The 13,337-nt window shown below is 36.1% G+C and overlaps 1 protein-coding gene across 2 annotated transcripts; it reads left to right on the top strand.

Moving 5' to 3' along the window:
- Positions 1-1,372: 1,372 nt before the first annotated feature.
- LOC109016002 lies at positions 1,373-12,553 on the top strand. 2 transcript variants are annotated; one of them, XM_018998481.2, is made up of 9 exons: positions 1,373-1,727; positions 2,337-2,403; positions 2,514-2,597; positions 2,910-2,974; positions 3,696-3,779; positions 10,604-10,653; positions 10,764-10,828; positions 10,924-10,982; positions 12,119-12,325. In XM_018998481.2, the coding sequence occupies exons 1-9, from the start codon at positions 1,473-1,475 to the stop codon at positions 12,206-12,208; spliced, it is 819 nt and encodes a 272-aa protein (XP_018854026.1). In that variant the 5' UTR covers positions 1,373-1,472; the 3' UTR covers positions 12,209-12,325. The 2 variants fall into 2 exon arrangements, with proteins under 2 accessions (XP_018854026.1, XP_018854018.1); XM_018998473.2 differs by having other exon boundaries at positions 1,374-1,727; positions 10,601-10,653; positions 12,119-12,553.
- Positions 12,554-13,337: the final 784 nt, after the last annotated feature.

Raw genomic sequence — 13,337 nt, 5'->3', positions numbered from 1 at the left:
ATCATATTTTACTATTCTAATTTCTTCCAATTATATATTAATTAATAATAATATTATAGCCCAGAAAAAACTTACAGTACCAAAAAAACCCAAGCCAACATTATAACTACATTTTATAAAAGTCAGCATCACTCTTCCCAAATCAAGTATATCTTCTACCAAAAACTTGTCAAGCCAAAATAATAATAAAATATTATTAACTTAATAATACTTTTTTTCTAAATTATCTTTTACTATTAATTTTGTTTCTAAATTAAGAGCTAAAGGGAAATATTAATGTTCTACCATTAATTGGAAAAAAACACAACGCATACAAGCTGCACAAAACACCCAATTGGAAAAGAACACATAACGTACATAAGAAAATAAAATATTTTGTTATCCTCTTGGTCATGCTAAAGTGACTATCAAATTTGATTAAAATAACTAATTTATTATAGCAAAAAATATCCACATTTGTATTTGTATAATTCTATGCAACATATTTTAAGACTCTATTAGCCAAACACCTCAATTAAATTTGCATTTACATAATCCAATCAGAGTTAGCATAGCAAGACTTCATCTCAACTCCTCCTCTAAACTTTTTTTTTCTAAGGCAGAGAAAGTTGATTGCTTACAAACTGATGTCAGCACCTGAGCACTAGTATTGAATTATGTATCTACATATTTACATAATATGACCTTAAATTGCGTTGCATTGGATTATGCATATATAAAAATTTACAGCTACGAACAGTGTTTCAATTTTCTACATATTTGAAGATATACTGTTTACTTTCTAAATATTATTTTTTTTACTTTTTTCTGTCTCCTCCCCCTCTCTCTACTAACGAATAGAATTTTAATAAAAAACATTTTAGTAGGTACCAAATGATAGAATTTACAATGGTGCTAATTGTAAAATATAAAAAAAAGAAAAAGTAAATAATAAAAAATTATTATTATTTGACTAAAAAATACATAATAAAATGTGAGAATTTTTCTTGATATGTAAAATTAATCTTTAAAATATGTGATTTTGTATATGTATATAGAAAAAGTAATGCTAGTATTAATAAGCTCCAACGCATCACCATCATTCTCCTCCCACATATCTCCAATGCAATTTACCCATAAAAGCAACCTCATAATGGAAGGCTCGTACATTCTCTACCGGCAGAGTCACTATGAAGTAACTGCAAAGAAAATTCCTTTCAAGAGAATGGTCAAAAAACAAAATAGACATATTTTTATTACACATATAATATAAAAATGGTCTATAGAATGGTAAATATTACACATATAATATAAAAATATGGAGAATACTAGAATTATTCTTCGGTAAAGTACGCGACATCTAATAAGTTTGTGAAAAAATACAAACAAAAAAGGGCGAGTCGGGTAGTAGGTACTATTCGGCCCGTTACGACAACAGATCGTTAGGGTCATTCGAGCCCAGATTCAGAGAGAGAGAGTGATACTGAAGATCGATGAACCCCAAAACAATAGCGACGGTTGCGGAATCATCGGAAGCCATGCCAACCCCACCATTCAGCGACTACTCTATAGGCAGCACCATCACGAAAAACCTAGGTGAAACGATGCCGTGGGTCGAATACGCAGTCCAACAAGCCCAGCTATACCAGAAGGCCGTCGAAGAGGCCATCGATTCCGCTGTGGAAGCCTCCAAGTCCCGCCTCTCCGAAATCCGGTCCACTTCCACCGCCCATTTACACCAGACCATCGTAAATTTCCTCAACTCATCATCTCCTCTTTTTCCTCTGCTTGTTTGGGGAGAAAATAAAAGGAAAAGAGAAAAAAATAATAATAGCAAAGTTGGGGTTTTTACGATTCGGGCTAAGTTGGACCACGGAACACTGAAACATGTTACTTATCAAAAAGTTTATGTCGAGATTTCCACCTCTTGGCAAAAACGTAAGTCTACTTGCCGCTGATGATATCGTGGGACAGAAGTATATATGTTCGAGAAATTTGTAATAATCTAATTCCTAAATTTCCTAAGTTTCCTAAATTTCGAGATAAACGAGGAAATAAAAAGAACAAAATTATGGATTAGTTTCACGTGTTCGTCAATTCTAATTTCTAATCATAGAAAATGTGTTTATCAATTATCGAAAAAGTATTATGTGTCATGGATTAATTTATTTTCCAATTATTTTGAGTTCAGATAAAATATAACCAAAAAAATGAAAAAAAGAAGAAGATCCTGGTATATCTGCAAGCAAACAAAGTATTAGGCGAAAACAAGAGATTACATAGCAAATTAGTAATAGTTCACGTTTTCATGTATTATAAAGATGTAGATGTTATAGCAGCTGAAAATCTGGGTGTAGGATTCTTTGCAAGATCTGAAGTCTGAGTATGCTTCTTACGAGGAAGTGTTTTTTGGAAAGATTAAAGGTTAGTATTGATTTCAGTCTTTTGTGGTGATTGTTCCATACAACCATGACTCTCTCATTATATTATGTTTTTAGTATTTGATGGCGTCTTTTTTCGCTCTGTTTATGCAGAGGGTGTTGTCATTGCAGCTTCACATCCTGTTATTACGAGTGGGGTTGCCGCTGGCGCTGGCTTAGGTTTAATGGTACTGCAAAGTACGGTTCAAAGTTCTATAGACCATTTTATTCATTTTTTTTTATATTAGATGTTGTCCATATTTCAGTAGCTAAAACAATTATCTGTCAGATATTTCAGATTTCGCTCCTGTAGATGGACATGAAATTTCTGAGTTTTCCCACAATTATTTCAACTTCGGTTTGCTCAAGAACATTCACGAAGAAAGTTTTTTATTGCACCCAAATTCCAATGCTAAATATGCTGCTGGGCACATTAGAGTTAGATCCATTCTGAAGGATTTAAACATTGTACTGAATGTGATCTAATGGTTATTGGCTAATTTCCTGCAGGGCCATGGCATTCTTTGTACTATAGAGCACGCTATAAGGCTATGCGCCTTTTTCTGAGTCAAGAGGTAAGCACAGCTGTGGCTACCAGCACATCTCAGTAGTCCAGTTGGAATCACAAATTTTGCGAAAGTGAATGCTTATTTCCAATTCATGTGTAAATATAAAATATGTAATTAGGGTGTTTACCATGAAAATGAATTTTTCATACAGTGGCTTCAGCATTCACAATGCTATTATATTTTATGGTCATAACTCAACTCACGTGGCATAACTTTTTATATAACTTGTATTACTGCTTGCTGTCTACCGTCGATTTGTCCAATGTTTGGTGAGCAATATGTCAATAAATGGTCAATTGATTCTTTACTAGTTTAGATACATAATACTTTTTCACAAAAGTGATATTCCTCTTGATCAAATTATCCATAGTGCAAAAAAGAGAGAGCAACTTTTCTGTTAACTTTACCCCAAATACGTCTGCAGGGAGATGAAATCTCATGTGGGAAGCTCAACGTCTCTTAAAAAAATGAACCCCAAACTTATTAAAAAAAAAAACAAAAATGAACCCCAAACTTTCATTTTCTTTTAAGCTCTCAAATCAATATTCCAAGTTTCCAAGATTGGCTACCCCCTCTCCAGTGGAAGGCAAGAAGAACTCACTTGCTACAACTGTATTCCCATCAATCCTTTGCATTTGTTATCGAGAACCCTAAGTTATTGCCCTATAATTTAACCTATTGTGTATGCTGTTCGGAGATTTACCTCTGCCTTCATTTTTGGGTGCAGGCCATACTTTCCAGAGCTGATACTCGAGTAAAGGATTTGCAGAAATCAATTGATAGTCTGAAAGCTGAAAGTGAAACATTGGAGGTAACCGTTTGGTTTCTTGTCACTCCTTATTGATATGAGAAATTGAATATTAAAAATGTTTGATGATGATGAATTGATAAGAATTGAATATTTTTTATTGTGTCATGCATCCGCTACTTTTTAGGTCATACTCTCTCTGCCACCCTTTAAAGACAAGACTAGCTTGGTGTGTGCATTTTGTAACTGCATTGATGAGATAAATTATGCCGAGAAAGAAGGGCCATGCTTTTGTAAAAGGATGCTGCTGGGAGTATCAAACAACTTCACACAATTGCCCTATGCTAAGCATAACATTTTAACATATTTACAAGAGAAAACCCTGCTCTCCAACTATATAGAGTTTTGTAGACACAAACTTTATCACATCCTTTTAGTTATAGCATGGAAATCCCAAAAGTACGATGGGCTTGGCCCATTCTAAAGTTTGACCAGATACTGGGGTTGAATGCTTGGCAAATTGCATTCATATAAGCGTTGAGCATCTTAAACCTTCAACATTTTAATAGGTATATGCTGAGGCCCAAAGCACCCAACACAAACTAGAGATAGAGAGCAAACAGAGGCTCAAAGGTTTAAAGCCACATCACAACGAGTTTGGAGGATTTTTCATAAGCATCATCTGCATAGATAGGAAAAAAATGACCTTAAGACTTTGATGTCAGTTTGTTTGATGTAGTGCATGTTGAGAGAAAGAAATGAGCAAAGCTTTAAGGCATTATAAGGATTACTGAAGACCTTAAGAATCTCCTCTCGCACATCCCGTGTACTTGGGCTACGCCTATTCAATTGATTCAATAGAATTTTATTTTACCTATAAAAAAAAAAGCAATGGATGGCAGTGAAGCTATGTCTGCCAAATAGAAGCATCATTGGTTTAAGACATTGTTATGATGAATATCCAGCCTAGTCAATGCTAGGCGTGTTCACTAGTAGAGCCTCCAAAAACAAAAAAATAATCAAGAAACCTATCTTCAAGAATCTGAACGCATGTGAAGTTTCATATTTGATTATTTAAGCAGAGGTTGGTAATGACTCCGTTTAAATTAAGCTGATCTAGTCGAAAAACAAACTTAAATCAAGACAATCCGTCTCTAAAAACCTTTGTAGGGTGCTCCTTTATTCTATATTTTAGGAATTTATGAGTAGACTAAATAGACTTATCATGGCTATTATCTTAAACAACTATGGAAGGGGAGGAGTTTTGCAGAGAATGTTCCCCTAGCAGAGATTGGGTGAATCATTTGGAGGAGAAGCATATGAATGATTTAAACACCAATAAGTATTTTTTTTATAAGTAAAAGGTAGATTTTTTTTATTGATACGAATGAAATAGGCATAGCCTGTATACACATGAGGTATACAAAAGGCCTAAATACATTCTAGAAACGATAGATTAAAGACAGGAAGTCATGAGCATTGTCCCCATTAAGGACAATGGCTGAAAACCAAAGCAGTAATGTGTGTACAAAAAAATTCTGACGCTCTACCATGGTGCGCTCCCTATCTTCAAAGCACCGCTCATTCCTTTCCGTCCAACACCACACAATGCACAATGGAATCATCTTCCACACTGCCGCCACTTGAGGACATCCTTGAATCTCCTTCCAATAAGCCAGTAAATCAACCACCTTCAATGGCATTACCCAAGCGACATCAACTCTTCTAAAGATCTCATCCCAGAACACTTGTTTTTTTTTTTGATAAGCCATCCCACAACACTTTTGTCACCTCACAATGCAATAATAAGTGATTCACTGATTCTCCTTGCGTTTTACACAAGTAGTACCAATCTATCACAATAAGCCCCATCTTCTTCAAGTTGTCCGTGGTCAAAATCTTCCCCAGAGCAGCAGTCCATATGAAGAAAGCTACTTTAGAAGGCACACGAGACCTTCAAATATTCTTCCAAGGGAAGGGACCATTACCTTGTGATGCCAATATTTTGTAATACTCTCTGACTGTACACTTCTTGCTGCCATTGGACCTCCACTGCATCCTATCCCTCTGTGCTGTAGTATTTCCCGTGGAGTATATCAACCTGAAAATTTTTGAAACGGTGTGCAATTCCCAATCATGAAAATCCCTATTAAATAGGACATTCATTCCACTGGTGAGAACTATGAGAAAATACCCTCAGATCCGCCACAAAAGCATCTCTATTCGTTGCGATGTGATAGAGAGCTGGAAAGGCCTTATCAAGAGCGCAATCTCCACACCAAACATCAAGCCAAAACCTTATTCTGGTGCCCTCCACCCACAAAACGGATATGATTTTTGAAACTCTGCCATCCCCTCCTAATAAATTTCCATAAGCCCACGCCATACCCCCTCACTTCGTTGGAGCACTAGCCCCCCCAAGCACTTCCGTGTCTAGAGTCAATAATTTCCTTCCACATCGAATCCTCCTCCAAGTGGTACTTCCATAACCATTTTCCCAACAAAACTTTATTTAAAGTCCTCAAGTTGCACACTCCCAAGCCACCATTCAAAATTGGAGAGCAAATTTTCTTCCACTTAACAAGATGGACTTTTGTTTCCTCCCCCATTCCCCCCCCCCCAAAAAAAAAAAAAAAGCCCGGAATAATTTTTCAATCCTATTTGCCACCCCTACAAGCAAAGGAAATAGAGATAAAAAAATTAGTGGGGAGGTTAGTTAACGTGCTCTTAATTAAAGTGAGTTGACCCCCTTTCAATAAATATAACCGTTTTCAACCAGCCAACTTTTTATCTATTTTCTCCACAACCCCATCCTAAATAGTTGTAGCCTTAAAAGTCGCCCCAAATATTTCATAGGCAAAGAAGACACTTTACAATCCAAAAGGCTTGTGAGGCTATTTATATTGGGCACCACGCCCACCACAACTATCTCGGACTTACCAAGGCTTAAGCCCTTGCGCGGCTTCAAAACATGAGCATCTACATTGGACTATGCATATGTATATGCAAAGTCATATTTGTATAATATGATTATAAAATTATCTACATTAGCTTATGCATATCCAAATATTTAGTTAGCTATGAACAATGATTATTTAAATTTGGATAACTATAATTCACTCTCCAAAACATATTTTAATCATTATTTCTCTCTCCTCCCACTTTCTCTCTTACAATCCTTTCATTTTCTCCCTCCTTCAACGATACAATAAACTTTCACTTGCACATTCATTTTATTATTATAATATATTATATATATTTTTTTCATTTTATTATATTTTTAATATAATATATAAAAAAATTATATTTTTTATTATTGCAATTTGTATTATTAATGTCAAATGTATGTAGTTGATGCTAATTGCAAAATATATATATAAAAAAATTGATTTCAGCAAAAAATGAAATAATAATATTTTATTATTATTTTGTCTCAAATATGCATAAGTCAATGTGAAAATTTTGCTTGAATGGTAAAGTGGTTATGCAAAAGAGGTAATTTTGCATATGCATAAACCAATGCTAATGCTCTAACAAAAGTGCTTGTAAAGTTTGAATCTGGCTAGGATCCACTTCACAAAAAAAGAGAGTATCATCTGCAATAAGGGATGTGAGATATAATAGAGCCATTAGTACCATTACCCATTGAAAATCTAGAGAAAAAACCTCCTCCCACAGCAGCCTTCACCATTCGGCCAAGTGCCGCCATAACAATAACAAAAAGAAAAGGAGACAATGGGTCCCCTTGTCTCATTCCACGAGAACTGTTAAAAAAACAGCAGGGGTGCCATTAACTAACATCGAGAAGTGAGCCGTAGAGACACAATGTCGAATCCATGAAATCCACTTATCACCAAAGCCGCACCTTCCAAGCAAGTATAAAAGAAATTCTCAATTCACATTATCATATGTTTTTTCCATATCAAGCTTACCTGGAACTCTCTCCCGCAACCTATGATTCAAGCACTCATTGGTAATAAGAACCGAGTCAAGGATTTGTCTTCTTCGAACAAATGCATTTTGAGGCTTAGAAATAATTTGTTCCAATACCGGGCTTAGCCGGTTAGCAAGAACTTTCGAAATGATCTTGTACACCCCACTCACAAAGCTTATGGGGCGGAAATCCTTAACTACCGTAGCCCCATGTTTTTTTGGCATGAGAGCAATGAACGTCGCATCGAGGCATTTCTCAAACTTCTTGAAAGAGTTGGAATTCAAGGAAAACCTACATAACATCACATTTCACAATATCCCAACAAACTTGAAAGAACCTCATCGAAAAACCATCTGGATCCGGCGCTTTGTCCTTAGCCATACCGCAAATGACCTTATAAATCTCATCTTCATCAAAAGGTCTTTTCAACCAACTCGCACTCTGTGGATCAATAGACTCAAACAAAAAATCATCAAGCTTTGGCCTCCAGCAGGCCGGTTCCGCGAGGAGGTTCTTTTAATAATGCACAATATGGTTTTCTAATTCAGAGGGGGAAGTGAGCACTTGAGTACATAATGAAGTGTCTCAATAGAATTGCTACGCCTATGTGAATTTGCCACTTTATAGAAGAATTTCGTACATTTATCACCTTCTTTTAGCCAGAGGGCCCTAAATTTTTTTCGCCACGAAGTCTCCTCCATCAACAACACCCTCTCCAGTTCCGTCACAACCAAACTCTTTCTCAATAATACCTCCTCCGAGGTGTCTCCCAAAAATTCCGTCCCCTCTAACTCCTAAAGCTCCTCCATAAGGGTAGTCTTCTGGTCATCAACCCTACCAAAAACTTCAAAGTTTCACTTTTTTAAATCTTGCTTCAAAACCTTAAGCTTACCTGCAAGAATGAAACTGAGAGTACCTGTGAACTAATAAGTTGCTAACTACATATTTTCAAACTTGAAATACCGGCGTCCCCCATAAACACTGCCATAGTCTAACAAAATAGGAAAATGATCTGAGCAAACTCAGGGCAACCGCTTTTGACACAGCTCCGAAAGTGGGCCTCCCATGAAGGAGAGACAAAGAACCTATCCAATCTAGACCAACCTCGGCTATTTGATCATGTGAACTCGCTCCCGACAAGGGGAAGATCCATGAGGTCCAAATCAAATATGAACTCAAAGAACTCCTCCATGGCCAAGGAGTTGCGATAACTCCCTGATCGCTCATTGGGAAAACGAGTAATATTGAAATCCCCACCCATACACCACGACACATCCCATAAATAATATAAACCCGCCAATTCCTCCCAAAGTCTTCTCCTATCTCTATCCATGTTTGGTCCATAGGTGCCTACAAAAGCCCACTCCCACCTATCTTCAACATTTTTAAATAAACTAGCGACCGAAAAATTCCCAATACACTCCTCAACTGCTTCAACCACTTTTTTATCCCACATTCAAAGAATGCCGCCTGAAGCTCCCATAGAAACCAAATAAGACCAGCCCACAAAAGGACACCCCCACAAACTATGAATGATTCTTCTATCAATAACATGCAATTTTGTTTCTTGGAAACACAAATAAGTATTCTTTAAAATTGTAGAAGCCATTTCAAGCCAAAGATGAAGAATAGTCATTAGAACTAGCCAATTTGGGCATTTCCTCTTTATTTTTCTTTGGTTGATATAATTTGTTGTTCATGTAGACCTTAAAAAAACTCAATAGAAGGGAGCAGGCAGCTTTTGTGTTGCAAAGAAGAATCTGGAATACCACATGGGAGCTAAAGGAACGCATATTCAGCAAAATTAACAAAGTAATAATTTGGAGAGGGAGGGGGGGACACAGAAATGTTTGACCTTCATGTTAATATGTTAGCTGGAAATTCTCATTTAACAAGGCATATTCACTGGAATTCATCAGTTGCAACCAACCAAAAAGTAGATAGATGTTGGGTACTCTCTTGACATAACAAGGTAAGATTAATAGGTCACTTATCAAAAAAAGATTAATAGGTACAAAACTCCAATGGTTCAGTATGCCCGATTGGTTTTTTTTTTAATTGCATTTTGCTCTTTTTTTTTTTTTTTTTTTATATAGTTAATAAGAGATTTTATTCCAAGTAAAATAGGTATAATAGCCCAAGTACACAGGATGTATACAAGTGAGTACACCTGTATACAAGCTAAAGCAAAACAGTACTAAAATAAAACATTACAAATATGACCATCCCTTACAAGATTCTTCACCTAAAAACTTAAAAGTGCTAAAGAAAAAATCCCAAAACTCCCCCATAACGTTCACAATCTTCAAAACACCTCCCATTTCTTTCTAGCCATAAGCACCAAAACAAACATATGGGAATCATCCTCCACACAGCTGCACTGCCTCTACATCCCACTGAACCTTGCCAGCAAGCCAAAAAATCCACCACATGCTTAGGCATCATCCAAGCAATGCTTACTCTTGCTAAATATCATTCCACAATATTGTCAAAACCTCATAGTGAAGAAAAAGATGGTTAACAGATTCACCATCCTTCTTATACATAAAACACCAATCAACCACAAATAAACCTTTCTTCCTCAAATTATCCGTTGTTAATATTTTCCCTAGAGACACCAACCAACAGAAAAAAACAACCTTGCTAGGCACCTTTGCCCTCTAAATACATTTCCAGGGATAGTCTTTAATGCCCTGACTAATTAATGCCTTATAAAAAGATTTCACAGTAAATCTGAAGTTATTTGGTCGCAACCACAGCAGGCTGTCCTCTCTATTCTGATCAATTTTCATACCATATTATCTTCCCAAAAAATGAGATACCTCACCCACTTCACAGTAAATCTGGAGTTATTTGTTTGCATTTTGCTCTATTGACTGCTCGTTGATCATAACTAATCCAAGCAATTACAAAAGATGCAATTCATGGTGTATATGATCACTGTTTTCAGAAGATGGCGGTAGATGGAGAAGAGGTACTGAAACGTGGAATAACAAAACTCAGGTTTGCAGTTATAATGATTCAATGGATAGCAGTTTATGTAGTTTACCCCATTTTTCATCACATAAGTTTCATTGCTATGTCCTGTTGAAACTTTTCCTATTCCATTACAGACAAGCAGGAAAGCAGATTCAGGGTGTGATCCGCTCGGCTCATAAGATTGAAAGACAAGCTGGAGGTATGCAAATATAATCTGTAAATTGTTTAGATTTAGCACGTTGAAACTGTGGATGAAACAGCCTGCTTATGTTGTCTCCACATTGTCTTTGTTAGGATTAAAAGATATTCTAGGAGAACTTCCTAGAAGAGAAGCATCTTTGTTCCGGTCACAGGTAAGTTTTTCATTGAATCCTTTCACCATTATTTCCCAAAAAAGGATCCTTTCATCGTTCCTCTCTTCTACAAATTAAAATTTTTGGAAGATAACAAATGGGAAACTTTGGTGGGACACCTTCTTGCTTTGGCCTATTTTGATCTAGCAGCCTATGCGTTTTTTTTTTAACAATAACCCCCTGTGCTATGTTTATTAGAAGAAGAAAAATTATTTTTATCAACCACTATTTATTACCCCACACCCTATGAAAAACATGCTCATACTCTATAAAAAACATCTCTACACCCTATAAAAAAGTTATAAATATGGGGTGTGAGAGTGAATAGTGGCTGATGCATTGCATTCCTCTTAGAAAAAATAGGAGCCTCCATCCATCACTGTTAACTGAAACCACATAGACCAATCATAGAGTGCCACATGGCGAGTTATTTTTTAAAAAATAATGTTTTTTTTTAAAACAATAAATATATTTTTATAATTAGAAACTGATTTTTAGTTTGGTGGCCAGAACCTGGCCTAGTGACACCACAAGTGGCTGTTAATTTTTTTTAATAAATAGAAATAAAAATAATTTTTAATTATAATAATATATTTATTATTTTCTAAAAAACTATTTTAAAAAAAACTTGATTAATGATAGATACAATTATGGGTTATGCAAGTGCCGTACACTTATTTTGAAAAAGAGTGGGGTCCATCATTACAAAATTAATTTTTTCATGTGGGTTATCTACTCACTTTTTTTGAAAATGAGTGCGCGGCACTTGAGTACTCAATGACTACAAATATCATTTCTCTATTTCTAATAAACGCATAGCACATGCAGTTTATTGCTTAAAAAAAAGGCACAAGGTGCTAGATCAAAAAGGTCAAATCACAGTGGGTGTTCCATTAAAATTTCCTAACAAATATTATGAAGTAAGACATCCTAATTAAAACTAAATTCTCCAATGAATCGTTATGCGGGATACATTTTACCTATACAGAAACTCTTCCTATCTATCCCATGAACTTAAAAAAACTAATTATAACTCGAAAACTTCTACATCTACTTAAAAGTAAAAGAGCTAGAAGTTATAATTGCTTCCTTCTAACTATTCTCTGCGTGCTTATGTTGGACTGTTTGGTTGGCAGGTTTCTAATCTTGCATCCGAGGCAAAGCGAGAGAGGAAAACTTTGACGAAGCAGGTCTCAAAAATAAGTGATTATGGAATCTCGGTTTGAGAATTCTACAGCTGCCATTCTCTTGTTGCATGCATTTTACAGATGGAATAACCTTTATGTAACCTGAGAGAGAGGAGATATATTCAGTCAGAAATAAATTCAATCATTGGAACGTTATTTTTTTCTTTCATTTTGTGTTTTGCGAAAGGCGAGGTATTTTTGTTTACAATCCCGATTCCCCCACATACGGTTTTTTGAAGAGGAGATGCGTGCCCCCACATTCGGATTACATTATAAAAGAGTTGTACACAGTTCTGCTGCAGGCATATATTCCAACGGCCTACAACAGAGCTCCAAAATTCAATCAATGTTTTTGATATAAGTATTCTTATTGATTGTTTCCTAGCTCTACTTTTATAGTCGTTTATTCAATATATCATCATCAGGTCCAATATTTAAAGGTTGGGGTTGTGATGAATACAGAGCATAAATTGGGGTTGTGCAACACAATACAGAGCTTCCCAACCCATTAAACATACTTCCCAGAAAAGGAGAGGCATTTTCTATCCAGGAGGCAGGAGCCTTGAATTGGGGAAACGGTTTGCTTACCTTCCTGCCTTGCCTTCGGTTTGCTATTACTTTATGGTTCGTACCACATTGGGAACCAGATGAGTCCAAACCACGTACGTACCTTTCTATTTATGCATTTCTATGATTTGTGGCTGTCTGGTGGTTGAAACTAAAGTGCTACATAGTAATTAAAAAACAATTTGGAAGGTAAAAACTCTCTGGCATTCTCTAGTCTCTAGTACCGGTCAGTATCTTCCTTCCGAGTAATTCTACATACAAACGTGAAGTACGTAATCACCGTGTAGTCGTTTTGAAAAAGAGTGGGATCTACTATTAAAAAATTTATTTTTTTCATGTGGATCTCATGTTTTATTTATTTTTTTCAAAACAATTACGCGACGGTTACGTAATTCACAGTTGTAAGTATATTTTCTCCTTCCTTAAACCCAAACTCAAATTCTCTCTCTCTCTCTCTCTCTCTCTGGCTCTCTGGAAAGGGATTCTCGCTCTTGCTCCCTTAACCTGGGCTGGGTTTCTCCAGAGTTGGTCCTTAGACAGTTTGGGCCCTTAGATCCCACTCCTTCGGCGGACCATTAAAAACGACTCAGCTCTCAAGACT

This window comes from Juglans regia, chromosome 14 (genome assembly GCF_001411555.2).
Source record: "Juglans regia cultivar Chandler chromosome 14, Walnut 2.0, whole genome shotgun sequence".
Classification (NCBI taxonomy): domain Eukaryota; kingdom Viridiplantae; phylum Streptophyta; class Magnoliopsida; order Fagales; family Juglandaceae; genus Juglans; species Juglans regia.
This window is presented reverse-complemented; position numbering and strand designations above follow the sequence as displayed.